Source organism: Callithrix jacchus, chromosome 1, assembly GCF_049354715.1.
Source record: "Callithrix jacchus isolate 240 chromosome 1, calJac240_pri, whole genome shotgun sequence".
Classification (NCBI taxonomy): Eukaryota; Metazoa; Chordata; class Mammalia; order Primates; family Cebidae; genus Callithrix; species Callithrix jacchus.
The window spans coordinates 209,613,302-209,638,641 of NC_133502.1; the positions used below are offsets into that span (position 1 = coordinate 209,613,302).

Sequence of the window (25,340 nt, forward strand, 5' to 3'; positions counted from 1 at the left end):
CTAACTCCACAGTCAGGACTGTTTCGGCTCATCAGACTCCCTGGCACAGAGGAGGTCAGATGAGTATGCCACACACGGGGGCAGCTCAAGTTGATTTGGGTTGGGGGAAGTGGCGTGGAGCAGGCAGCGTGGGGGCTGTGCGGGCCCAGTAGGATTTAAGTGTATACAGACAGGCAGAGGGCACGTGCCCAGCCCAGGCTCTGGGCTCCAGGGACTTGGTTATCGGTGCTGCTCAGGGATGTCTCCTTTGTTGAGACAGCGCCAGAGGCAGAGCAGGTGTTAGTGAAGGGGAGCGAGCACAGGACCAGCTCTTTCCCAAGAGGCTGAGGAGCTGGCCCGAGGATTCTGGGGCTGGATTTCTGCCCCACCCAGTCCCTACCTTGTGGCTGTCTCCACAGCCCTTTCTATTGACTGGGTTTCTGCCTTTATTTGCTCAGCCATGATGAGGACCAGCCCTGGGCCAGGTGCCACAGTATGAGAGGCTCCAGAGTCAGGCTAGAGAACCACCCTGAATTATGTCTGGGGAGCTGTCTGCGGGAAAGGTCAGGGCCTGCTTTTCCCCCTGAGCTGACAGCTGCTGGCTGTTCAAGGGCCCTACCTCCTTGTCCCTTCCAGCCACAGGTCCAAGGGGCAAGTAGTGAATTCCCATGGAGAATCACTGCACTCCAAGTGGACATGGCCAGTAGGTAAGTGCAACTTTTTCTGCTTCTGCTCAGTGGCACTGAGAGATGGGAAAGCACCCCCCCGCCCCCGGCTGCCGTCCTTAGTGATGGGGTTATCAATGACAGCTAATAAAGCCACCTCACTTCTTCCTCGTGCCAGCCCTGGACCCACAAACAGTGGAGGAGACTGACTCAGGTCCCATCCACCACCACAACTGGGCTTTAGGTGAAAGGTGTGGGTGTCTGAACTGTAGGAGTAAGTCTTTGGGGACATTCATTTGGCCAAGAATTCATTTCCACAACTGCCCTGGGTGAGGTGCAAAGGCCACATGAAAGCCACATCCCACAGCTCCTGGGCATCATTTATTTTTTGCATAGACATAAATTAGGATCTGGAGATACAAAACCTAAGAACCAATAGTGCAGCATTTGTGACAGGAGAGCACAAAACAAAGCCTGGCTACCTGGGCGGCCTGACCACCACTGTGGATTGAGGCTCTGCGCTGCAGTGAAGGGGCCAGCCTGCCCTCCTGCCCCTTCCCGGCAGCCAGACCACCAAACACAGCCAGAACCAGTGCCCCAAGCCCCTCCACTGCCAGGAACAAGGACCTGAGTATCACCCAGTGCCCCACAGAACGGGGCTAGGAACCAAGCCCTTAGCTTTTCAGTTAGAAAAACAGACCTTGAAAAATATATACATAATACAGTGGGACCTGCTGGCTCTAAAAGTCCCCTCTGCCCCCTTCCCTACCCAGGGTAACTTCTGCCAGCCTCTGCCCCCCCCAACTGCCCTACAGAGAACAAACCAGAAAGGAGACTACCTGAACAAGGGCTGCTAAAGCCCAAGGGGCAGCCTGAATGGAGGGCCTCTACATCAGGGCCTGGTTAGATGAGGGGCCAGTGCAGACAGACCTCCCACCCCGATATCCTGAATGTCCCCACAGAGCCCAGGGAGTTCCATGCTCCCCACTATTCTTGCTAACCCCAGATGCTAATGGCCCAAAGACAGGTCTGGGTCTCTGCACCGCAGGAGAATGTGGAAAGCAAGCTCGGGCACTGGCAGGCCCCAGCAGGAATGCAGAGCAGGGTGGGCCCCAACCCAGCATCAGGAGAGAAAAGCAACTACTGTCCCCAGCAGAGGGGAATCCTACAGGGTTGGCCCTGAGCCCCTTAGAAGCTCACAGGAGCTAGGCTCCGTTAGGGCACAAGAAGCCCCATGGCCCTCCCCGGGACAAATACACGCTTCTGTAGAAGTCCCTCAGGGACCCTGTGGTTCAGGCTTTAGGTGGAGGGCACCCCTACATCAGGCGCTTCTTGCCTGGGGAGACTCCCATCCTGCCCTGGAGCTGAATACCCTCCTCCCAGAGGGCCTTGCTTCCCTACACGGGGCAGCTCACCTAGCCCAGGCCCTAGCTCTCCCCTCTGACAGCCCTGACACCTGCTTCCTCCATGGGCCTCCCTGTAGCAGCTCCTGGGTACCAGCCCCTGGCCCCAGGCAACGGCAGCCAGGTCTCACCTCTCCCAACTTCCCAATACCCCATGATATGCTACATATATACACGTTCCCAGGAGGGGAAGCAGACACCCCTGGCATGGAGGGAAGGAAGGGAGCTGCTGGCCACCTCGAGCCATCTGCTGCTCCGGAGACCCTGCTCATCTCTATGGGGCCACAGGCTCCTCTCATGCTCCTGGAAGTCAGAGCGCCGAGCAAGCGTGTGGGGGAAGCGGCGAGGTGCTGTTCACCTACTCCCAGATGGCTGGCAGCAGGGCACTGGAAAGCAGGGCTAGTGGGTGGGCTCCCCGTGCACTCTGAAGCGGTAGATGCAGGTATATTCTGGGTGGCCCCAGTTAGTCAGGATCCGCAGCTCCACCACCTGGTACGTGGCCATCATAGGGGCCTGGGTAGAGAGAAAAGGGATTAAGAGCATCAGAGACCTGTGAGGCCTCACTGACAGAGAAGGCGGGAATCTGGGGAGACGGCCACACCTAGGGCTATAGGGCTCCTCTGCTCCTCCCCTAGGGCTCTGGAGAGAACCGCACTTCAAAAGCTCCTGTGTAGTCCCCGAGCAGTGTTTCCAGCCAGTGGGCTAAGGGGCCACCTGTAGCATGATTCATCTGAAACTGGAATGAATTCTCCACAATCACTTTTTTATTGTGATGAACAGATAGAACCACCTCCATAGAAGGTTTCCTAGATGCTGATGTGTGGCACACTTGATTCCTTATCTCAAGTACCCCTCAGGCCTCTGTCTAGTCACAGTGTTGGAAACAGCGTTTGCACCATATCTTACCTGAGCAGATGCCACAGGCCTAGCACACTCCTGACTTGTCCCCTTCTCTCTGGCACATCCTTCCGTCCTCTACTTGTTTTGTTTGTTTTTGAGACAGGGTCTTGCTCTGTCGCCCATGCTGGAGTGCAGTGATGTGATCACGGTTCACTGCCTCAAACTTCTGGGCTCAACGCATCCTTCCACCTTAGCCTCCCCAGTAGCTGGGACCACAGGTGCACGCTACCACACCCGGCTAGATTTTTAAACAATTTTTGTAGAGACAGGCTCTCACTGTGTTTACCAGGCTGGTCTTGAACTCCTGGGCTCAAGTGATCCCCTCGCCTTGGCCTCACAAAGTGCGAGGATTATAGGCATGAGCCACCTCGTCTGGGTGCTATACTTTCCTAAAGAGAAATCACAACCTCTCTTACAGCCTAGTTACCACCTCAGAGCTAAACAACTCAGCTCTTTCTGGCTGTCCTGACAGCTCCACTGGACTGCCCCGCAGGTGCCTCAGACTCAGCCAGACCTGCTCCCTGCTCTGCATCAGTCCCCTTCCTAGCAGCCTCCCCATCCCCTTTCACTCCAGCCTGACATTCAGGACCCTCCCTACTAAGTCTCTGTCCTCACTCCCAATGCCCCTCCCCCACCTATCCTGTTCTGGCTGCTTCCCTGCAAACTGGGCCCAGGCCCACCCGCTTCAAGTCACAGTGATGTTAGTCAAATGGACATGGCTTTGTCACCTGAAGCACAGCACTGCCTCCCCTAGACCCCTGAGGGATGAATTCCTGCCTCTCTGCAGCCTCTCTTCCTGCCAGTGTCCCTGGTCTACCTCCCACTATCCCTGCAACCCACTTCTTCACTCCAGAACTCCCCCCTGTGTGGGGCTCAGGCCAATGGTTTATTCATATGCAGGCTTCTGGGTCCTGTCAGCCCTAAGGAATCAGACTTTTCTGGGGTGGAGACTGAGAATTTGCATTTCTAACTGACCTAGGAGATGAGCTGCCCACTAAAGTTTAAGCCACATGCCCTGCCTGAGGCCCCAGGCCTCAGGTAGAATGCCCATGCCCTGGCACCTGCTGGCGGCAGCTCCTTGAATGCCTCCCCTGGCCTTCCTTTCCTGGCCACCCAATCCCTCTTGTGTAAAGCCCACCTCCTGGTGCCCTTTCCCAGGAAGCTTTCCTTATGCTGCCCTTCTGGAAGGCACCTTCCCCTATGCTGACATCTGCAGGACATGTCTTACACCCCCGATTTGGATGTCACCTCTTGAGCTGTGGGAAAGGAGGGCAGGGCATCCCACTCTGAGCCCCACGCCTGGCAGGGGAAGTGCCCAGGGAATGCCTGCTACCCAGATGGGGAATCTGTGCGCCACTTCTGCTAGCACAGGAGAATCCTGTACCTGAAAGTGAAACGTCTGAATGGGCTCGCCATCCTGATCATAAGTGAACTTGCCAAGGAGTGTCCCCTCCTGCTGTAGGTCTTCATCAAATCCCTGCAAAGAGAGTGGAGGGATGTGGGGAGGGGCTGGAGCAGGGAGAAGAACACCCTCCTCCCCACTCCAATCCCTGTTCCTCCCACCCAGCAGGTGAGGTACCAGCATGGCCTATGACAAGCCACTCAACTCCCTTGTGCCACAGTTTCTGCCTCCAAAGCCTGAGGGAATGGGAACTGAAGTGCTGTCTCCCATGCTGGCTCCACCTCTTCCAAATCCACTCCCTTCCCTCCTAGTCCAAGGGTGACCCTGGCTTGATCCTCAGTAGAGAGGCCCACAGGATCCCCCTGTAGCTCTTCTGGCCCTGCCATGGGACAGATACTCACAAAAATGGCAAAGTCCTTGGGGGCACTGGAGATGGTGCTGTTGGGTGACAAAGCCTTGGGCACATGCTCTAAGGTCACGGCCGTGGGGCGGATGCGGGCAGAGAGGCGGACCACAGCGAAGCCCTGTGGCCCCTGGAAAGCCCAGCAGTTGCCTGGGTACACATCTGGCTGGGGGGGGCAGAAAGTCACGTCAGGACAGGCTCCTGAGTCCAGCTCTTGCTGACCCTGGATGGGACCATCCCTCAGTGTGCTCAGAGCCCCTGCTACTGTGCTTGCCAGGTGCCCACCTGGAGAATGACGCGGGGTGACTGGGAGTGGTACCACAGGGGGATGCCGAAGAGGCTGAGGAGGGCTGTCTTGGTCTCATAGGTCTCAGAACATCGGGTGCTGATAACGCTGGCCCCTGAGACAGGAGAGGAAGGCAGGGTGGGCTCTTGCACAGGAGGATGACCCAGCTCAGGCCACTGCCTATCTCCTCGCTGAGGATGGATGGCAGATGCCCCAGGCCTAGTCTTTAACCCTAACCCAGACACCCAGAGCAGCTGTAAAGGTCAGCCTCTCCCCGGCCCAGGATGGCACTCAGTACATCCTGACTTCTCTGAATTGCCTCTTGCCTTTGTGGTGGGTTCTAGATTGGGTGATTTCTGCTGATCCCGCTGAGCTTTGCTTGCTCTGCCCCACCGCCAACCTGGTAGATGCCAGGGGACTGGCCATTGCAGGGTCCAGGACAAGGCAAAGTGAGGAAAGCAGAGCACACACCTCCTGACTCCAGGGCGTAGTCCGCCAGCCCGATGCGGTCCTCACTGTAGCGCTGCAGGGCCTGCTTCACGATGCGGTGCACCTGCTGCAATGTGGGCACCAGGAGATGGTCATGGCAGGGAGCAGATGTGTCCCCCTGTCACCTTGTGGTCATGGGCCCAGGACCCATGAGCTGACCCCTCCTAGGGTTGCACTGTGCTTGTGCCCAGGCAGATGTGGGTGCACTGCACTACCCACCCATGCCGGCCCCACAGCAAGCATCCAGAACCTCCTGCTTAGCACTTCCGTTGTGAATCTGCCAGGGAGGTGGTAGTGTGGGACTGTCCAGGGCTCCTGGGAAAGAGCTATGGGCGGGTGTGTGGAGTGGGGCACGTGGTCCTCACCTCCTCTGTCACTCCAATCACACCTTCTTTCTGCAGCGTCAGGCCCAGGGAGGCTGCGGCTTCCCTGGCTGACTTGCCCTGCATCTCTGCTATGTGGGTGAGGATCTTGTTCTCCAGGTCTCGCAGCTGAGCTTGCATCTCCTCTCTCTGAAGGAGCCCCACGCGGCCCCCGCCGCCTCGGGCAAGGAACTCACTGATCCAGGCCGGGAACTGAGATTCCACCTAGGAACCAAATGGTGTCACCCTGAGGGGCTTTTAGGGACAGCAGGAGCTGCTATGACAGAGCCAGGGCTAAGGCCAGTGCTTAGCTGGATAGCAGGGATAGGGTAGGAGGGAAGTCACTGGAGAAAGAGTTATGAATGCTCTCCGTGGGCCCCGACAGAAAAACAGGAAGAACGCCTGTCAATGAAAGCCCACGTGTGCCAAGCTAGCGTCACAGTCTCTTGGGCATCACAGAGGCTGCAGGGGCAGGGGGTGCCTGCTCTGCCAGCCCCAGGACACAAGTCTCGGAGGAGGAGGAGGAGGAGGAGGAGGGGGAGGGGGAGGGGGAGAGGGGGGAGGGGGAGGGGGAGAGGGGGGAGGGGAGGAGGGGGAGGGGGAGGGGGAGGAGGGGGAGGAGGGGGAGGGGGAGGGGGAGGGGGGAGGGGGGGGAGGAGGAGGAGGAGGAGGGGGAGGAGAGGGAGGAGAGGGAGGAGAGGGAGGAGAGGGAGGAGAGGGAGGAGAGGGAGGAGAGGGAGGAGAGGGAGGAGAGGGACCAGCGAGGCCCTGGAGGTTCCCACTCACATCATCTCGTGTGGCCTGGATCTGCTGGGGCAGCAGGTGCACTTCATCTGCCACTGAGCTCTGCTTCTGCACCAGAGCCGCCAGCTCCTGCTGCAGGCCGGCCAGCTGGTCCTCCAGCCGCCTCAGCTCCTTCACAGAGCTCTCCCGGAAGGCCTCCTGGGTCATGCTGGTCCCAGAGAGAGAAGAGCAAGCTTTGGATCTCTTTGATGGGAGATAAGGCCACACCGAAGAAGAAAGAGGGCCCCCTAGTGGGCTCCTGTCATGAGGGTGGGTGCCCACCACTCATCACAACCCCGAGAAGGGGCAAGGCCTCTCCTGGAGGTTCTGGCTACAGAACCCAGTGCAGGTGCCGAGAAACGGGCCTGCCGGTCCCAAGGAGCTAATTCTGGGCCCCCTCCCTTTCTAAGCCCAGAGTCCAGAATTGACTCTGCTCAGACGCTCACACCCTCCACAAGCACGGACATCTAGGGCATGAGAAGGTGGCTACATAAGGACGATGTGTCTATAAATGAATCCTGGTCCCATCACAGGGCCTGCCCCCTGCCCTTAGGACCCCCTTGCTAACCTACACAGCACCTCAAAGACAGGCCCTAGGCAGGGGTCCTGAGTCGGTTCCAGCCACCCCTGCCACCAGCTTGGCAAGACAATCAGAACTCTGCTCTGGGGTCTGCTCCCCAGTCCTACCTTTGCCACTCTGACTTCAGCTGCTGGATGTGAGCCTCGGACTCCTGTGTAGGAAGAAGGGACAAATATAAGAAATACTTAGAAATTAGTGTTCCAGAAGAGAATCTGCTGTCTGTCGCATCTCAACCATACCCCTGCAGCAAAAATCAAACTGACCTCCTGGTCAAAGCCCTCATGAGGCTGGTCCCTGCCTGACATACTCAGGTATCTGTTCACCTACGCTCAGCACGTGCACGCCAGCATGACAGGCTGCTGCACCCCAGCCAACCCCAGGGAGCCCTGGTACAGCTCTCTAACTAAGGGGTTGGGGATCAAACAGAGAAGTCAGGGGCAGGCACACCTCTCCCCATGCAATGCCCATGCAGTCCCTTTGGAAAGGCTGAGGGTTGGATGGGATCAGGACCCCGTCACAGCCCTGAGTGCCCAGGCCTGCTGACCTGGGAGGCTCGCACGATCTTCTTGAAGAGGTCTTCTGAGTCTTGCTGATGTTCTGCCCTTAGGGCAGCCAGTTCTTCCTGTCAGACAAGAGGAGGAGGACAGGTTTGACACAGTCATGCTTACAGGGACCCTTACGACTAGGAAGTGGTGAAAGGGGAATTCAAACAAGGTCTGTTTGCTTCCAAAGCCTTGGCTCTCAGCCCTCAGGCTACGCTGCTTCTATGAATCATGCAAGACTCCTGCTTCATCTGCACTCATAGCTGTGTGCTGTAGGCACCATGCCAGGGCTCTCTACTTACACAGCTCACCACATGAGTGGGGGACACATGATGGTCTCCATCACAGAGGAGGAAAGTGAGGCTTAGAGCAGGGGGGTAGGCCTTGCGTGATGGCTCATGCCTGTAATCCCAGCACTTTGGGAGGCTGAGGCAGGCGGATCACTTGAGGTGAAGAGTTTGAGACTAGCCTGGCCAATGTGGTGAAACCCTGTCTCTACTAAAAATACAAAAAAATTATCTGGATTTGGTGGTGCATGCCTGTAATCCAGCTACTCAGGAGGCTGAGGCAGGAGAATCACTTGAACCTGGGAGGCAGAGGTTGCAGTGAGCCGAGATCATGCTACCGCACTCCAGCCTGGATGACAGTGAAACCCCGTCTCAAAAAAAAAAAAAAAAGTGTAACTGCTAAACGGCAGAGCTGTCTGATCCCAAATAATACTTGTCTCTCCTGCTGGGCACCTCTACACATTCCCATGGGTGTCACCCAGCTCCCACCCTGAGGTACCTGGATGCGAGCAGCAGTTTCCCTGCGGAAATCCTCCCTCAGGGCAGCCTCACGGCGGCTCACCAGCCCCTCCAGCAGTGCCAGGGTGTCCTCGTGACTCAGGCCACCACTGCCTCCCTGGGCAGGGGTCCCTTGCTGCAGCTCCAGCCTCTCCAGCCGCATGGCCTCCTTCTGCCAGTTGGAGGAAAATTCAGCAGCAAGAGCTTCCAGACGCCGCTCCAGAGAGTGCACCCGGGACAGAACATGCTGCTCAGCCTGGTGGGGCAGAGAGAGAGAGCCAAAGGGCGAGGGACCCTTGGATGACAATGTTTCTCAAAGACCACCCTGACACAGCCAACACAGAAAGAACAGGAAAAGATCCCAGAGACACTCCCAACATCAGTCCATGCAAGGCTGGCTACAGCTCGTGGGCAGGGGCTGCCAACCTCTGAGCTGGGTGTGCTGGGAGCCAGCCACAGAGGAGGGTCCCTGAGCACACGGTATGGGAGTCTGATCCCATACTTCCATGGGAGGAAGGTGGGCCAGGGAGAGCGTCTGAGTGCAGCGATAGTCCAAGAGGAGGACTGGAAGCTGCAGGATGGCTGCAGGGGGCCAGGGGACCTGCTGACCTGAAGCTCACCCTTTACCCGCCTCCTACAGGGGCAGGGGAGCCAGGGCTGGGCGTTCCGCTTGTGGACTCTCAATGGCTTTCACTCCTTCCCTAGGTAACTAGGGCTAAGAGACAGGATAATTGCAAAATGTGCTCTTTTTCCTCTTTAGCTGGATGTCCCACAGAGAAAATGGAATAAATGTCATTTGGACTGAGAGTGGCATTTGTTAGTGGGTCATGAATTTGAGAGTGCTGTTGGCTTACCAACAAAATCATCACCAAGGAAAGTGATAAAAACTCAACTAAAGGGCAGGGAGCTACTGGGCAGCAGAGAGGTTCTGAGTTTTAGAAATTGTGGCTTTTAAATAGGCGATACATTTGCATGATTCCAAAAGCACACCAACAGGCTGGGGGTGGTAGCTCATACCTGGAATCCCAGCACTTTGGGAGGCCAAGGCAGGTGGATCACCTGAGGTCAGGAGTTTGAGACTAGCCTGGCCAATGTCGTGAAACCCGTCTCTACTAAAATTACAAAAATTAGCTGGACATGGTGGCAGGTACTTGTAATCCCAGATACTCAGGAGGTTGAGGCAGGAGAATCTCTTGAACCCAGGAGGTGGAGGTGGTGCAAGCCTGTAGTCCCAGCTACTTGGCAGGCTGAGGCAGGCAGGACTGCTTGAGCCCAAGGAGTTCAAGGTTATGGGAGTTATGATTGCACCACTGCACTCTAGCCTGAGGGCAACAGAATGAGACCGTATCTCAAAAACATTTTTAAATGAATAATAAAAACGTGATACCAAATTAAATTCAATGAGGTGCAAGTGCAGGTCAAATAACACTAATTAGGAAATGAAGAGTTTTATCAAAAATAGAGACAGGGCCTCACTTTGTTGCCTAGGCTAGTCTCAAACTCCTGGCCTTAAGTAATCCTTCCACCTTGGCCTCCCAAAGTGCTGAGATTACAGGGGTGAGCCACTAGGCATGGCCAAGAGGTTTAAATTGTTGTCAGTATCAGGACCTGTGCTCACGTTCACTTTCTGGTTATGCTGAATGCAGGTTCCTTGAGGGCACAGCCTGGGCCTGATCCATCTTTAGACTCTGGCAGATTACAAAAATCGCCACCAACCCTCATTCCTCCTGGCAGCCACACCTCTGCCACGTGACCTTGTGGGTTCTCTTGCTGAGAGGTGAAGTCTATTTCCCTCTCGTTGAATCTGGACTGGCTCTGAGATTTGCTGTAGCCAATAGAATGTGGCCGGAGTGACGGGGGGGTGGTTCTGGATGGAGGCCTCAAAGGTCTGGCTGTCTCCAGTTCTCTCTTGGAGCCCTGCCTGGGTGCTGTGAGAAACAGCTGGGCTAGCCTGCCAGGTAAGCAGAGTGTACACAGAGTACAGCTGTCCCAGGCGAGGGCTTTGGCCAGCTGGCCACCAGCTGACCTGCAGCCAACTGCAGACAGACACACGCAGGCAAGTATGAGCCCAGCCAAGATTATTTCTCCTTTCTCAGACCAGAAAGACCACACAGACTCATGAACTCATCAGACACTTAAGGTTTTAAGTCACTACTCTTAGGGGTAGATTATCTATGGTAAGAGGTAACTGGGATATGACCTTAGTCACAGAAGGTGCTCAGTAAATATTTGTGAAACTGTATTGAAAAGGAATAAAGAAGATGAGACAATTTGTTGGATTCCTTTTCTTTCTGTTTTCTGTCTCTCAGAGGATGACAACTAACCTCAGCTTTGTGTGTAAGGTGTAAGGCAGGCTGAAGGCGCCCACCACTTTCACTGTCACCTAATCATTGCTAAACTCTTGGGAGCTACCACCCTCGGAGACTCACCTGGAAATGTGGTGAGGAGTCTCTGGATTCCCAGCCTTCATGCTCCCTCCTGCTGTCCTTCGCTGTCCACCAGGAAACCAGAGCAGGGTGGAATGTCTGCAGCCCATAAGGGTAGAAATACCAAGCGCCTGTGCACAGGGGAGAGGCTTTTACCCAGGCTGGGCCTCCAGCAAGAGGCGTGCACCAGGGAGGGTGACTGCCTGATCCCTGCCAGTACTCGTGGCCTATCTCACTCGTCGAGCTGTGCCCTTCCAGAGGCATCAGAGGGATGCAGGTGCTCCCATTCTGAGGTGGCGACTTCCACCTGACAACCTCAGAGTATATTCATTCTCACACCCCCTCGGAAATCCTTCGTTTATCTATAGATGGCAAAACTTGGAGAAAACATTTGGAATGAGTTAGGGATGATCCCGGACATGGCCCAGAGGCCCTGATGGTGGTTCTCAGCCCTGTCTGGACCTCAGAATGACCTGGGGAGCTTTCAGTGCAGCCAGGTCTGGGCCTGCCCTCTGGAGGGCAAGCTAATTGGCCTGGGGTGGGGCCCTGTGTAGGTGGGTTTGTAAAGCTCCCAGGTGACCGTCATGGGCTGACACGGCTGAGAGTCACTAAAACAGAAAGCACCAACCCCTCTAAGAGAGGCTGCTTTCGGCCCAGACATGAGCACCAAGCTGTAGCCACACAGAGATTTTCATCCTGCTTTCGGGGTCATCTGTTTGAGATCCATTTAATTTGGAGCTCTGGGGCAGGTGGTGGGGAGAGAGGGCTTTCTGGCCTTAAAAAGCTCCATTCGTGGCCGGGTGCAGTGGCTCATGTCTATAATCCCAGCACTTTGGGAGGTCAAGGCGGGCGGATCACCTGAGGTCAGGAGTTCAAGACCAGCCTGACCAACATGGAGAACCCCCATCTCTATTAAAAATATAAAAATTAGCTGGGCATGGTGATGCATGCCTGGAATCCCAGCTACCAGAGCGAAACTCCATCTCAAGAAACAAAACAAAACAAAACCCTCCATTAGCTACTGAAGCACCAGCGGTTGGCAGGTGCAAAAGGCAGCTCATGCCCATGGGGCTTGAAGCCCACCCTGGACATGGCCCTCATGTACACGCTCCCTGAGCAGGTCACTCAGCCCTCTCCAGGCACATCTCTATGTGATGTGTTCACAGCACTGACTACAGCAACCCCAGGAGGACACAGTGAAGCTCAAGTTGAACTGAGGTAATGTATGGGAAAGTGCTCTCTGGGTACACTGCTATGCAATTATAAAGAATCACTGACTGGACGAGGTGGCTCATGCCTGTAATCCCAGCACTTTGGGAGGCCTAGGCAGGTGGATCACGAGGTCAGGAGTTTGAGACCAGCCTGGCCAACAAGGTGAAACCCCAGCTGTAATAAAAATATAAAAATTAGCCAGGCATGGTGGCCTGTACCTGTAATCCTAGCTACTCGGGAGGCTGAGGCAGGAGAATTGCTTCAACTGGGAGGCAGAGGTTGCAGTGAGTCAAGATTGTGCCACTGCCCTCCAGCCTGGGTGACAGAGCAGAACTCTGTCTCAAAAAAAGAGAATCACTATTATTTTAAGGGTGGTGCTCAGTTTCCCCTGGATATGAATCACCTGTTCTTCTAACAGCAAACACACTAAGGAAGCTAACTTTTGGAAAAGTGTTCTACCCTGTTATTAATACAAGAAATACAAGTTGAATGATATTAAGCTTATAAAACCAACTCTCAAAAAAAAAAAAAAAAAAGGCACGGTCTTGACTTAATTGGTATAGTCATCAAATTGAACTGAGAGCCACACAGGCAATTCGTATGGAACTAGCGAAGCTGTCAAGGGAAAGGCTGAACACAAAATGTCTATATAAACAAGGAAGGGCCAGGTGCGGTGGCTCACCCTGTAATCCCAGCACTTTGGGAGGCCAAGATGGGTGGATCACTTGAGGTCAGTAGTTTGAGACCAGCCTGGCCAACATGGTAAAACCCTGTCTCTACTAAAAATACAAAAATTAGCTGGGCATGGTGGTGTGTGCCTGTAATCTCAGCTGCTTGGAAGGCTGAGGCAGGCGAATCACCTGAGCTCAGAAGGTCAAGGCTGCAGTGAGTTGTGTTCGTGCCACTGCACTCCAGCCTGGGTGACAGAGCAAGACACTGTCTCAAAACAGACAAAAACCAAACCAAGGCAGGCCTGTGCTGGCACCTGGGATGATTCAAGGCAGCTGGTAAGTGACTGGGTGTAAAAAGGCATTTATACCATCCTGGCCAACATGGTGAAACCTTGTCTCTATTAAAAATACAAAAAGTTAGCTGGGCATGGTGGTGCGTGCCTGTAATCCCAGCTACTCGGGAGGCTGAGGCAGGAGAATTGCCTGAACCCAGGAGGCGGAGGTTGCGGTGAGCCGAGATCGTGCCATTGCACTCCAGCCTGGGTAACAAGGGCGAAACTCCGTCTCAAAACAAAAAAACAACAACAAAATAAATACAAAAATTAGCTGGGTGTGGTGCCATGTGCCTGTAATCCCAGCTACTTGGAAGGCTGAGGCAGGAGAATAGCTTGAACCCAGGAGGCAGAGGTTGCGGTGAGCCTCGAGTGCACCACTGCATACTCCAGCCTGGCAGCAGAGTGAGACTCTGTCTCCAAAAAAAAAAAAAAAAAAAAAAAACAAAAAAAAAAAAACGGCACTTATTTCCCTTTGCTGTTTCATTGTTTTTATGTTTAGACAGCTCAAGATTTACTTTGATCTTGTAAAAATAACCCCCTCACAGCCTATGTCCCTGCTGGAGCACAGGGAGGATGACTGCTGATGATAACGGGAGGGCATCTGCTCTTCACCCAGTGCTATGGCACCAAGGTGTGCCCCTGCCCAGGGCAGCACAAAGGATGCTCAAGAGAGGTGGGAAGGGCCATGCAGAGATGGTCCAGAGTCCAGGGCTCAGGCCCTGCCCAGGCATGGGCTCACGCCATCCCATCCTGCCCCTTCTCTGCCTGCCAAGGGTCACCACCCCTCTAGCGAACACATCTGTCCCTCCCTCCACTCTCCCCACGCAGGCTCACCATACGTCAGGCACGTCAGCAACAGCAGCAACAGCAGGAACCAGAGGAACGTCTTCAGGGATGAGAAGCGCCTGGACCACGAGGGAGGGCAGGTCAGGGGAGGTGGAGACATGAGGGGAGCTCCAGGCCTCCACGTTGCACCCAGGGAGTCCCCTGAGATGTTTTCCTGGGTGCTGAACTAGAGCTAGGGAGGACAGCCTCGAGTTTCTCACCATGCCAGGACCAGACTGGGCACATTAGAGCCTTTCCGGCCGGGCAGGTTTTAAAGTGATGGGACAATTTTGACTGAATTTTACTGATGTTATTAAAAATAGTGTGGTAGGCCGGGCGCGGTGGCTCACACCTGTAATCCCAGCACTTTGGGAGGCCGAGGCGGGTGGATCACAAGGTCAAGATATCGAGACCATACTGGTCAACATGGTGAAACCCCGTCTCTACTAAAAAAAATACAAAAAATTAGCTGGGCATGGTGGCGCGTGCCTGTAATCCCAGCTACTCCGGAGGCTGAGGCAGGAGAATCGCCTGAACCCAGGAGGCGGAGGCTGCGGTGAGCCGAGATCGCGCCATTGCACTCCAGCCTGGGTAACAACAACAAAATAATGATAATAATAAAATAAAAATAGTGTGGTCTTTGAAAAATTTGAAGATTTCTTATATAGACAGGTCCTCTAAGTAAACAAACGTAGGAAAATAAAAAGAACTCCTTAAATAGTAACAAGGAACGTGTCATCCTTGCCCCTCTTTTCAGTGTGGCCAGCTGCCCCCTCCACCCGGACCTGGACGATGGCCAGAGGGGTCCTGACTTCTGGGTTCAGTCTTCTTTCTTCTGCCCAAGAGGCAGGTTCTCAAATCCTGGTCCTGCTGGTGTAGGGACTTGGGGAACACACCCACAGCATCCTCAGGCACAGCCTCTGTGACTCTGAGCATGAGTGGGGAACTCAGGGATGAGATTATCCCAGGCCCGAGGAATGGACTTTCTGAGAAACCCCACTTCTTGCCTGTGGGAGGAAAGCCATCATGTGTCTGAGAATCAGGCCCAGCTGGACTGGAGTGGTATCTAGCAGAATGTGTCCAGGAAGAAGTAATCTGTGCTCCGGAGTCCTGCCTCGAAGGGCTATCGATTCAGGGAGAATGATTCTGAGTCCATCCTGTCAGGCTACTCCATGATGGCTAATAAAAGCTCCAGGGAAACTGGGGCAAACCCTCAGAGAATCGACCATTACAGGCTGACATGCTTTACTGGTCCCTCAGCCCCAGGGCTTTGCGATTTATTGTCAAGGCTAGAGTCTCGCTCACCTGGTTAAAACAAAGACGTCGAGGAGGGAGGCAGCTGTGGTCAGACGGTACCAGGTGGTACCAGCCCACCAGTAGAGAAGTCTGAAGAGCCGGCCTGGAAGAGTGACCGTCAAGCCTAAGGCTCCACACTGTGGCTGGGGGCACCTCTCCCTGTGGTCCTCCCCGCCCCCACCAGCCCATGTGCCTCTGTCCTGCCGGGACCCAGTTCCTTGGATCCCACCTGCCCACACCCTCTGTCCTGCTCTGCAGCTGCTCCTGCCCTTCCACACGAGGGGGTCCACACCGCTCTGGGCTCCCAATTATTATTCTAGAATGACCTTTCCCTGATGGTCCTGCATGGACAGGATGGCCAACTGCAGAGAGATGGGTAAGAAGTTCCTACCCATGAGAATGGAAGTAACGGCATGGGTCACAGCACCCACCTGGTGACGTGGCCACCATCCAGAGTAAGGAGCCCACCCGTGAGACGACACTCTGGAGCCGTGAGCCAGAACTCTGCAGGTCCGCATCCGAGTAGCCTGCAGGGAACCAGGACACTGGCTCAGTCTCTGTCACTCTCGAGCCTCTTCCTTTGCCGTCTTCTGTCAGCCACGAGTCACCCACCCTCCTTGCATCCCCACAGCCTCACGCAGCCCTGGCATGCAGTGGAATGGAATGGGAGCTCTCTGACATGACATCTGTTTCCTCTGAGAGCTTCCTGCCTGCCTCACTCTCCTCACCAGCCACCCTCAAGCTGCCGTTCAGAACCAGACGACGGGACCCGACACATACATCGCTCAAGATGACCGAGCACCCACCCTGTGTGGAGCCCTATGGGAAAGTGCTGGAATGAGCCTGAATGCAAGGGTGTCAGCCTTAGGTTGCCACAGACCCGTAGGGTGGGAAAGACAGAAGCGAGGGGCAGTCACAGCCCAGTGTGCCGGGGGCCAGCACAGGCCAGGCTGGGGCACACGCAGGGAGGGGTAATGCGCCTGCCACTCGCTGTGCTCCCCTCCAGCTCTCTGGGCTCCCCGCCCAGCCTTCCTCAGGCCTCCTGGCAGCCTCGGATCTGCTGGGAGGGAGGAAGCATCGCCTACCCACGTAGTCGTCCTCAGAGGAATAGCCTGAGGAAGAGCCCAGGAAGTCCTCGGCGGCCTTGCCCACCACGAGCCCGCTGGCCCTGCTGCTCTCGGAGCCGCCTGTGCCTCTCCTCTTCCGCACCCGCAGGTGATCGCCTGTGCAGGGAAGAACCCGGGGCTCTTCTGGGCCTCAAAGAGCTTCTGAAAAGTGGGGCCTGGGCAAAGAGGTGCTCTGAGAAGGGAATGCCAGGACAGTAGGGGACACTGTGAGGAGTATCTCAGGGGGAGGTGGAGGAAGCAAAGCCCCACGAGAGAGACGGCTCCACACTCACCCCAGTCGGGGTCACTGTGCAGTTCCTCCAGGGCGCTCCTGGCCAGGAACGCAGCCCGAGGGCTGCCGATGTAGGACTCTCGGACCAGCGACTCACTGTAGTAGGAGGTGTGTGGGTCGGAGGACAGGCCCAGCTGTGGCTCTGGGGACGGGCGCTTCATGTTGCTGGATTTCCTCTTCAAGGTCCTGTGGGACAACCGTGAAGGCAGAGACAAGGAGCAGGGAGGTGAGCCCAGCCAGGAGCGTGCACCCAGACACCTGGCCTGGCCTTGGAGCCAGCCACGCCTCAGGGCTTGCCCTCTGGGTGCCAGGTCTGTGAGCGGGGCAGGAGAACCAGGCAGCTGCTGCCACAGCTCATTTCCCAGTGGCCCAGGGACCATGCCTGTCCCCAGCCATGTCACTGGCCAGCTGCTGAGGCTGGATGGGGTTAGACATGTGAGCGTGGGGCCAGGAAGGGAGGTCAGGCTTACCCACCCATCCAGACCAGAGGGGGTTCCTGTGAGCCCAGCCTGCAGTTTTGGGGTTTCCGGCCTGGTTTATGCTTGAAGCTGCCTCTCCCCACTTCCTGTTTCCTTTTTCTTTTTGAGATGGAGTCTCGCTCTTGTTGCCCAGGCTAGAGTACAATGGCATGATCTCGGCTCACTGCAACCTCTGCCTCCCGAGTTCAAGTGAGCCTCCTGTCTCAGCCTCCCGAGTAGCTGGGTTTACCCACCACCACACCTGGGGTTTTACCATGTTAGCCAGGCTAGTCTCGAACTCCTGACCTCAGGTAATCCCAGCACTTCGGAAGCCCGTCTCAGCCTCCCAAAGTGCTGGGATTACAGGCATGAGCCACCGTACCCAGCCTACCACTTCTTATTTTCTAAGTATGAGGGCAGCAGCCCCGGCTCACAGTTGCGGGAGAAGAAGGGGTGCTGTGAGCTCGTACACATGGAGCTAGGCAGGAGCCCCCCGACCAGACGCGGGCCCGTGTCCTTTGATCTCTGCCCACGAAGGTTGCAACAAGAAGGCAGGCAGACAGCTGGACCAGAGGGTGTGCAGGCAGTGACCAAAAGTGTGTGGGGTAGCCAGGGGCTGTGGCACTTCCTCAGGGCCCTACCTGAGAGGACTGTCTTTAAACAGGGTGCTCTGGCTCCCGGCCACCGAGCTCCCTCCACTGCTGCTGCTGCCACCGTCATCGTCCCCCTGGGAGTAGCGTGTGAGGCGCTGGCTTCTTCGGGACATGGCTCGGTGGGATGTGGACTCTTCCCCTGAAGAGACTCTAAGGAAAGAGAGGAGGAGGAGGAGGACTGTGTGTGAGGCCTGGAGCTGCCCCCAGCTCCTGTGGCGGAGGAGGGACAGAGGCATCACCTACCAATCGAGAACAGACCACTCCCTCCGCATTCAGCCTAAACAGCCCTGATGCGGGGTGAGGCAGGGATCTGTGAAGCACCCCCGCACCACACTGCGCGTCGGCTGGATTCATACCCGGCCTTGGGCTCACTTAGTGACTCTGGAGCCTCTTCTGGGCACTTTCCACAGGCTTCCCAATTTTCAGTTTCCTTGTCTTTATCCTACTTGGTGCTGAGCTCCGCGCAAGCCAGAACTGGGTCTTCCTCGACTTCTGACAAGTAGCAGAGACTGGCCCGTGACAGGCAACCCGCACACTTCTGGTCACTCCTGCACGCCCTGTGGTCCAGCTGTCCCACCTGCCTTTCCCTAGAGATTTCTCCCAGTCTTGCTCTAGCTATGTCTCTTCGCTGACAGGTGATCATTGATCAAGGGCCAAAGCAAACCTTGATAGAAAACCTTCCTCATGTAGACCTCACGTATGTTCTTTTGTTTTGAGATAAGAGTCTCACTCGGTTACCCAGGCTGAAGTGCAGTGGCACGATGGCTCACTGCAATCTCTGCTTCCCAGGTTCAAGTGATTCTCCTGCCTCAGCCTCCCAAGTAACTGGGATGACAGGTGTGCGCCACCACAACTGGCTAATTTTTGTATTTTTAGTAGAGGTTTCGCCCTGCTGGCCAGGCTGGTCTCAAACTCCTGATCTCAGGTGATCCGCCCACTTCTGCCTCCCAAAGTGCTGGGATTACAGGCATGTAATTTTTTTTTTTTCTTTTGAGACAGAGATTTGCTCTGTCACCCAGGCTGGAGGGCAATGGCGTGAACTTGGCTCACTGAAACCTCTGCCTCCTGGGTTCAAGCGATTCTCCTGTCTCAGCCTCCTGAGTAGCTGAGATTACAGGCGCCTGCCACCACACCTGGCTAATTTTTATATATTTAGTAGAGGTGAAATGGGGTTTCACCATGTTGGCCAGGCTGGTTCTGAACTCCTGACCTCAGGTGATCCACCCGCCTTGGCCTCCCAAAGTGCTGGGATTACAGGTGTGAGCCACTGCACCCTGTCAAGTTTTCTCTTTTTTCTTTTAGTAGAGATGGGTCTCACCCTCTGTTGGCCAGGCTCCCACCTATGTCCTGATGGTGCTCACACTCTCTGTCCCCACAGTGCACACCCTGCTGCCACATCTTGGTAAGATGATGATAAAACAGTAAACGTCTGCTGGGACCACGCTCCTTGTACACCCCATTTCTGATCATCACCAGCAAGGTAGGTATCATTACTCCCATCTACAGGAAGAACCTGGACACCAGAGCAATGGGTACCTTGCCCATGCCCCAGCCTGTAAGAGACAAAGCCAGGGTTTGGGCTCAGCTCTGACAGGCTATAGGGCCTGGGTCTTTCTACTCAGCCATAAAGTTTTCCAGTTCTTTCAGGAATGTATTGAAGATTCTAGCTGTGTGTCCTCACCTAGAATCTCTTCTAGCCCCACATAGACTCAAAACCAGGCTGTATTCAAACTCTTTACACAATAAATATTTGTTACAAAATAACAAAATAGGGAGACCGGCAGCATGAATTAGTCAGTTCCAGTTACCATGTGGGGCAGAAATCAAGGCTCTGGAATTGATAATGATAAAGGAAGCCAAAGTGCAAAGATCTGGCAAAAGGTGGCATTCCATGACACGAGGAGGGTGAATGCACCTCTCAGGCCTAGACACTCAAATTCAGAATCCCCGACAGCCAACACGAGGACTCCCAACCTTAGGGCCTCTGCTGGCCCCGGATGACAAAGTCACTTGAGAATTCCTAGCACTTGTGACTTTTGATCACTTCTAATATTCCTGGTTGATACTTAAATGACCAGTTCTCTGGGTTGCCTGGCGTTATAGACTTACGAATCCCAACCCAGGCTTCGGAAGCGCGAAAGTCTGGTTAGTCCAGCTAATAAGTCCTCCTCTGAAAAACAAGCAGCCTCATGTCTGGGCCTTCTTGGCGTCTTCCCAGGTCAAATGCCCATCTGGCATCCCCCCACCCTACTTTAGCCAGTGTTGGAAAAGGGACTGACGGGTAGTAGGCAAGCAGGAAGTTGGCCTGGGTCCTTGTTTCTATTCCTGTCCTTATAAGGCAATCCCCCCCCTCCCTGCCCCGCCCCGCCCCACCCGTGTTTCCCCCACCTGAAGGCTCCCGCAGCCCACACGGGGCTCCTCCTCTTAGGCCCTGTTCCGCTGAAAGAGGTGACGCCTTTGCCTACGGCAGAAACAAGGCAATTTGTTTATACCATACCCAGCTGCCACTGGGAAGAACTTAAGATTCTGATGGAGGTTGAGCAGGGAGTGCTGAAAACTGTCAGCACCTGCCTCCACCCTCCCAGAACTCCCAGAGAAGCCTCCTAGTCTTTCCTGCGGCATCCTGGCATCACAAAAACAGTTTACCATTGAGTCTGGGTGTCACAAGATGAAAACGGTGGCGGTCCCATTCTCCAAAACAAGAAGTGAGCCTCCAGGAGCTGAAATCTACTACGGAGCATCAGAATAGACACCACCCCCGCCCCCCTCCCCCCTCATCAGTTAGAAACCCTCACCTAAAGCATCCTCAGCCGGGCGACATCCTTTTCTGCATTCCGCCCTTCCCCATCAACCTTCAGCGTTAACCAGATCTGGGGCATCTTCCTCATGACATTTCCACTCCCTGGGCACAGCCAGGCCACACGCCCTTGCGGGAGACCTGCCACACGTCCGGCGCTAACTCCCCTCCCCTCCCCTCACTTCCACAGGCCCAACCTGCAGAAACTGTCACCAAAGACGCGCCTTCCCGGCTCTCTCTTAAGTCACACCGCGCCCCACATTGCTTTGTTTTGTTTTGTTGTTTTAGAGCTGAACGAAAGGGGCCTTCCTGTGAGCCCCGGAGTTCTGACGGGCAGAGGCTGGGAACCGCCTGTCTGGCACAAAACCCGTAGGCGCTGCCCGGGGCCGGGTTGGGACAACCGGCCTTTGCCCTCCTCCTCCCAGGAGGCTGCCCGGGAAGTCCCTCCCGCAGACACCGCCCTCCTGGCTGACCGGTGCCGCGGCCGGCGGGGCGGAGGCCGTAGACCCGGGCGGGGGCTGGAGCCGGCCCAGCGCGGCCCGGGGAGGAAGAAGCAGGCCTGGCGGCGCGGCCCCACCCGAGTGGCCGGACCGTGACCTGGGGTCAGGCCGGGCCGCGGCCCCCCATTCTCGCCCGCGCGCGCCCGCACTCACTTGCTGCCGCGGAGGCTCCTAGCAGGGCAGGGGGCGTCCGAGGCCCGCCCACCGCCGGGGCGCGCCCTCTTTCCGCCTGGGGATCCCGCAGGTGGCGCTCCGCGCTGCGCTAGACGGCGGCCGGACCAGGGACGCGCGGGCACGCGAAGAGCGACGACGCGGGCGGGCGGGCGGGCGGGCAAGCGGACAATGCGGCCGGCGAAGGCCCGCGCTGCTCGAGTGGGGCCGGGCGGCGCGCGTGTGGCCGACTGTGTATATGGGTGCCTGTCAGTCAACGCTGACAGACCGCAGCCCATTGGCCAGGCCCCACCGGCCGTCACCGCCCACCGCTGCCACCCATTGGCCGGTTTGAACACAAAGCCCCGGCTTGCCCCGCCCTCGCGTGGGCCCCGCGGCCCTGCACGCTCAGCCTAAGAGAACGCGCGTGGGAGGCGCGGGGCTGGGACACTCCTCCCCGCCCCCCCGGGCCGCGGGAGGACGCGATGGGAGCCTGCGCTGGGGATCGGGCTCGGCAGGGCACTGGAGTCCCAATATGGGGGCTCAGAACACCTGAGACCGCTCCGAGCACCCCCACGCGCGCCCGCAGGCCGGCGTCCGAGGGAAGAGTGGGAGCCCCCGGAGCGGCAGCGCGCAGGTGGTCCTTGGTGCGCTCTCGGTGAGGCTGTCTAGGGCTTGCTCAACTCCTAACAGGTGCCCTTGTCCTCTTAGCTGGCCATTTCCACACCCATTTTACAGACAAGGAAACAGGTTGCTAATTTGAGGACTCTAGACATGCTGGGAGGCCCTGCCTCTCTTCCCAAGCTTTATGCAGAGCGGCCAAGTTTCACGACAGTACTTCTGTGTTTGTTTCTTTTAAATAGACTTGCTATTTTATTTAAATAGAGACGAGATCTCACTGTGCTTGCCTAGCCTGGTCACGAACTCCTGACCTCCAGTGATTCCCCCGTCTCGGCCTCCCAAAGTGTTAGAATTACAGGCGTGAGCCACCGCACCTGGCCAGCTCTTCTGTTTTTTTTTTTTTTTTAGATGGAGTTTCGCTCTTGTTTCCCAGGCTGGAGTGCAATGGCGCGATCTCGGCTCACCGCAACCTCCGCCTCCTGGGTTCAGGCAATTCTGCCTCAGCCTCCTGAGTAGCTGGGATTACAGGCAGGCGCCACCATGCCCAGCTAATTTTTTGCATTTTTAGTAGAGACGGAGTTTCACCATGTTGACCAGGATGGTCTCGATCTCTTGACCTCGTGATCCACCCGCCTTGGCCTCCCAAAGTGCTGGGATTACAGGCTTGAGCCACCGCGCCTGGCCAGCTCTTCTGTTTTAAGGACGGTGCTTGCTTGCTGCACTTGGGCTGTGGAAAGGCAGGACTGGCCACGTATTCCTCTGCCGTACTCAAACCAGGAACGAGTGCTCAGCAATTGAGTAAAATGCCGCCTGACTCCGAGGGTCCCGTTCTTGGCTCCCCACCAGCCAACTGAACGGATAGAGCAGGTGCACTGCCTGGGCTAAATCACTTCCTGTGCCAGCTCTTCTAGGAGAAGATGAACAGTTGCTCTTTTACATTCTATGTCCTTGTACTTGAACCAAGATATCTGTGCTGGACGTGCTCACAGCCAAGTCCCAGCTCTCCATTGCTTTCACCTGTTTTGAAACGTTTTAAGTTGTCAGCCAATCCGGTTTTAGTTTAGATTGTGAGGTCTGGCTCCAGCCAACGGAGATCTGACACAGCAGTAAGGACGACCCAAATGCGTAAAGGATAAATTTGTGTGTTTTCCTTTGTTCATTGTACTCTTGTGGCAAAATGGCTAGTGAGGGTACCCTTCTGCAGTCCAGGAAGTAAAAACTGCTTTGCTGAAAGATCCTTTGTCTCAGTGCCAATTTTCTTTGCGGCACCAAGCATCTGTTTCCAGCACTCTCTAACACCCCATGTGATGGTGGAATGTGCTGGGTGCTGTCTGCCTCCCCCATGGACACTGGATAACAGGTCATGGTGGGTGCTCAGTGTCCTATGAACACAAATGTGAAGGAAGAGCCTCCAGTCACCTGCCTGCAACCAAGGCCACCTCCACGTCTCCCTCCCTCCTGTCAGCGTCAGTCAGCAGCCAGGGTGTCAGCGTCTGTCATTTAACCATCACAGGCAGGCCTTGGAGTGGGTGGGGGACTTTCTTGTCAGGCATTCTTGGCAGCTGTCAGAGGACAGTCACCTCAGGGGAACTTAGGGACCCTCCCTCCACTTCCTGGAGGCTGTTTCTCTGCACTCTTGGGGATCTGATGTGGGCTCCCGATTCCACCCCACCCAGTCTGCTGACAAAGGCTCCATATTTACATACTCTTTCTTTCTTTTTCTTTTTTTTCAAATCATTTTATCTTTAATAATCTCGCAGTAATTTAAAATATGGGAAAAGTCAAACCTGCTCCCTTTACGGGTGATGCCACCGTGATAGGCTCACACAAGCATGATCAATCGCCATGATGACACTGGATGTCATAGAGTTTGGCTGGCAAAAAGGCATCAGGGCTCACGGATTGAAGAGTTTGGTTATGGAGTCTCTGAGGGGTAACAGGCAGCAGAAGAGATAGCAGTTTAACGGACTTTCAGAGGACAGGGCGTGGTTGCTGGGTCATGAGCACCTTGAAGCGTTTCTTGATGGTGATTCGGTGTCGGGAGTATTTGTCATCTGGGGAGAACCGAGCAGGATGGGCTGAACAGGTCTGTTGCCCCAATGGGTCAAATTTCTTCAGCGTATAGACCCGATCTCCCTCCTCGTTGAGGTAATACTGGAGAAACATGACCACTCTTAAGCCAGAGGTTCCAATTCAGTACGCAGCTCCGTCTGCCCGGTCGAGTCACGTGTTCCTTTTTTTTTTTTTTTTTTTGAGACGGAGTTTCGCTGTTGTTGTTACCCAGACTGGAGTGCAATGGCGCGATCTCAGCTCACCGCAACCTCCACCTCCTGGGTTCAGGCGATTCTCCTGCCTCAGCCGCCCGAGTAGCTGGGACTACAGGTGCGCACCACCATGCCCAGCTAATTTTTGTATTTTTAGTAGAGACGGGGTTTCACCATGTTGACCAGAATGGTGTCGATCTCTTGACCTCGTGATCCACCCGCCTCGGCCTCCCAAAGTGCTGGGATTATAAGGTGAGCCACCGAGCCTGGCCTTACATACTCTTTCAACCTGAGAGCGCAAAGAGCTCTGTCACCAGGTGACAAGTGCAGTTAAGCTCATTTTATGGAAGAAGGCTACTCCAAGGAGTGCAGGTGTGGGATCCAGGTTACAAAGTGGGTCAGCCAGGGTGCCAGGGACACAATGTAGATCCCTGACCGAGGTGGACCGTCCAAGGCATGCAGAGATTTGCCCAGACTCTTGTGGGTGGCTGTGCCTTAGTCATCCTCCCACACCTAATACAGTGCCTGGCTCCTAATAAATGCTCAATAAACATTCATGGAGCGACTCCCAATCTTCAATCACTGGCTTCCCTGTGTGGCTGCAGATACAGACCTTCTCTTGGCCTCACTTGTACTCCCAGGGCCCTGCTCCAAGGCCTCTCCCACTCCTGAGCCCTTTTACTCAGGCTGTGCATCTGCCTGGAATGCCTTTCCTCGTTTCTCTGCCTGATGAAATTCTAATCTTTTGGCCGGGCACAGTGACTCACGCCTATAATCCCAGCACTTTGGGAGGCCGAGGTCGGCAGATTACCTGAGGTCAGATGTTCTAGACCAGCCTGGCCAACGTGGTGAAACCATGTCTCTATTAAAAATACAAAAAAATTAGTGGGGCTGCACCTGTAATCCCAGCTACTTAGGAGGCTGAGGCAAGAGAATTGCTTGAACCTGGGAGGCAGAGGTTGCAGTGAGCTGGCGCTCGGTAAGTGTGAGCTTCAATTAGCCGTCGTCACCCACACCCGGAGCACAGTGCCTGGTTCAATGTGTGCCACCCACATGGAGGAATGGCCTGAACTGGCTGTGCACTCAGAAGGGAGGTTGGGGCAGCGCTGGAGCTCCTGAGGGCACCTATCCATGGGCCAGAACGCGTGGGCTGAC

The 25,340-nt window shown here is 55.5% G+C and overlaps 1 protein-coding gene and 1 pseudogene across 5 annotated transcripts; both read right to left on the reverse strand.

Annotated features, from left to right (window-relative positions):
* Nucleotides 1–1,012: 1,012 nt before the first annotated feature.
* On the reverse strand, nucleotides 1,013–21,549 carry SUN2 (Sad1 and UNC84 domain containing 2). 5 transcript variants are annotated; one of them, XM_035272912.3, is made up of 19 exons: nucleotides 21,304–21,549; nucleotides 20,242–20,314; nucleotides 17,842–18,003; nucleotides 16,744–16,928; nucleotides 16,430–16,567; nucleotides 15,776–15,871; nucleotides 15,354–15,447; nucleotides 14,058–14,128; nucleotides 11,009–11,136; nucleotides 8,581–8,835; nucleotides 7,797–7,874; nucleotides 7,360–7,403; nucleotides 6,676–6,841; nucleotides 5,893–6,114; nucleotides 5,510–5,594; nucleotides 5,038–5,153; nucleotides 4,751–4,918; nucleotides 4,332–4,424; nucleotides 1,013–2,560 (listed from the first exon to the last, which is right to left on the reverse strand). In XM_035272912.3, the coding sequence occupies exons 3-19, from the start codon at nucleotides 17,964–17,966 to the stop codon at nucleotides 2,447–2,449; spliced, it is 2,178 nt and encodes a 725-aa protein (XP_035128803.1). In that variant the 5' UTR covers nucleotides 17,967–18,003; nucleotides 20,242–20,314; nucleotides 21,304–21,549; the 3' UTR covers nucleotides 1,013–2,446. The 5 variants fall into 5 exon arrangements, with proteins under 5 accessions (XP_035128803.1, XP_035128824.1, XP_035128797.1 ...); XM_035272933.3 differs by lacking the exon at nucleotides 21,304–21,549 and adding an exon at nucleotides 20,848–20,985; XM_035272906.3 differs by lacking the exon at nucleotides 20,242–20,314.
* Nucleotides 21,550–23,685: 2,136 nt separating this feature from the next.
* LOC103787500 (H/ACA ribonucleoprotein complex subunit 3 pseudogene) lies at nucleotides 23,686–24,097 on the reverse strand (annotated as a pseudogene).
* Nucleotides 24,098–25,340: the final 1,243 nt, after the last annotated feature.

Coding starts and splice junctions, on each gene's coding strand:
- SUN2 (XM_035272906.3), bottom strand. CDS start 17,966: ATGTCCCGAAGAAGCCAGCGCCTCACACGCTACTCCCAGGGGGACGAT. Junction 16,929..17,841: donor TTTAAAGACAGTCCTCTCAG/GTAGGGCCCTGA, acceptor GTTGTCCCACAG/GACCTTGAAGAGGAAATCCA. Junction 14,129..15,353: donor GACGTCTTTGTTTTAACCAG/GTGAGCGAGACT, acceptor CTCGTGGTCCAG/GCGCTTCTCATCCCTGAAGA.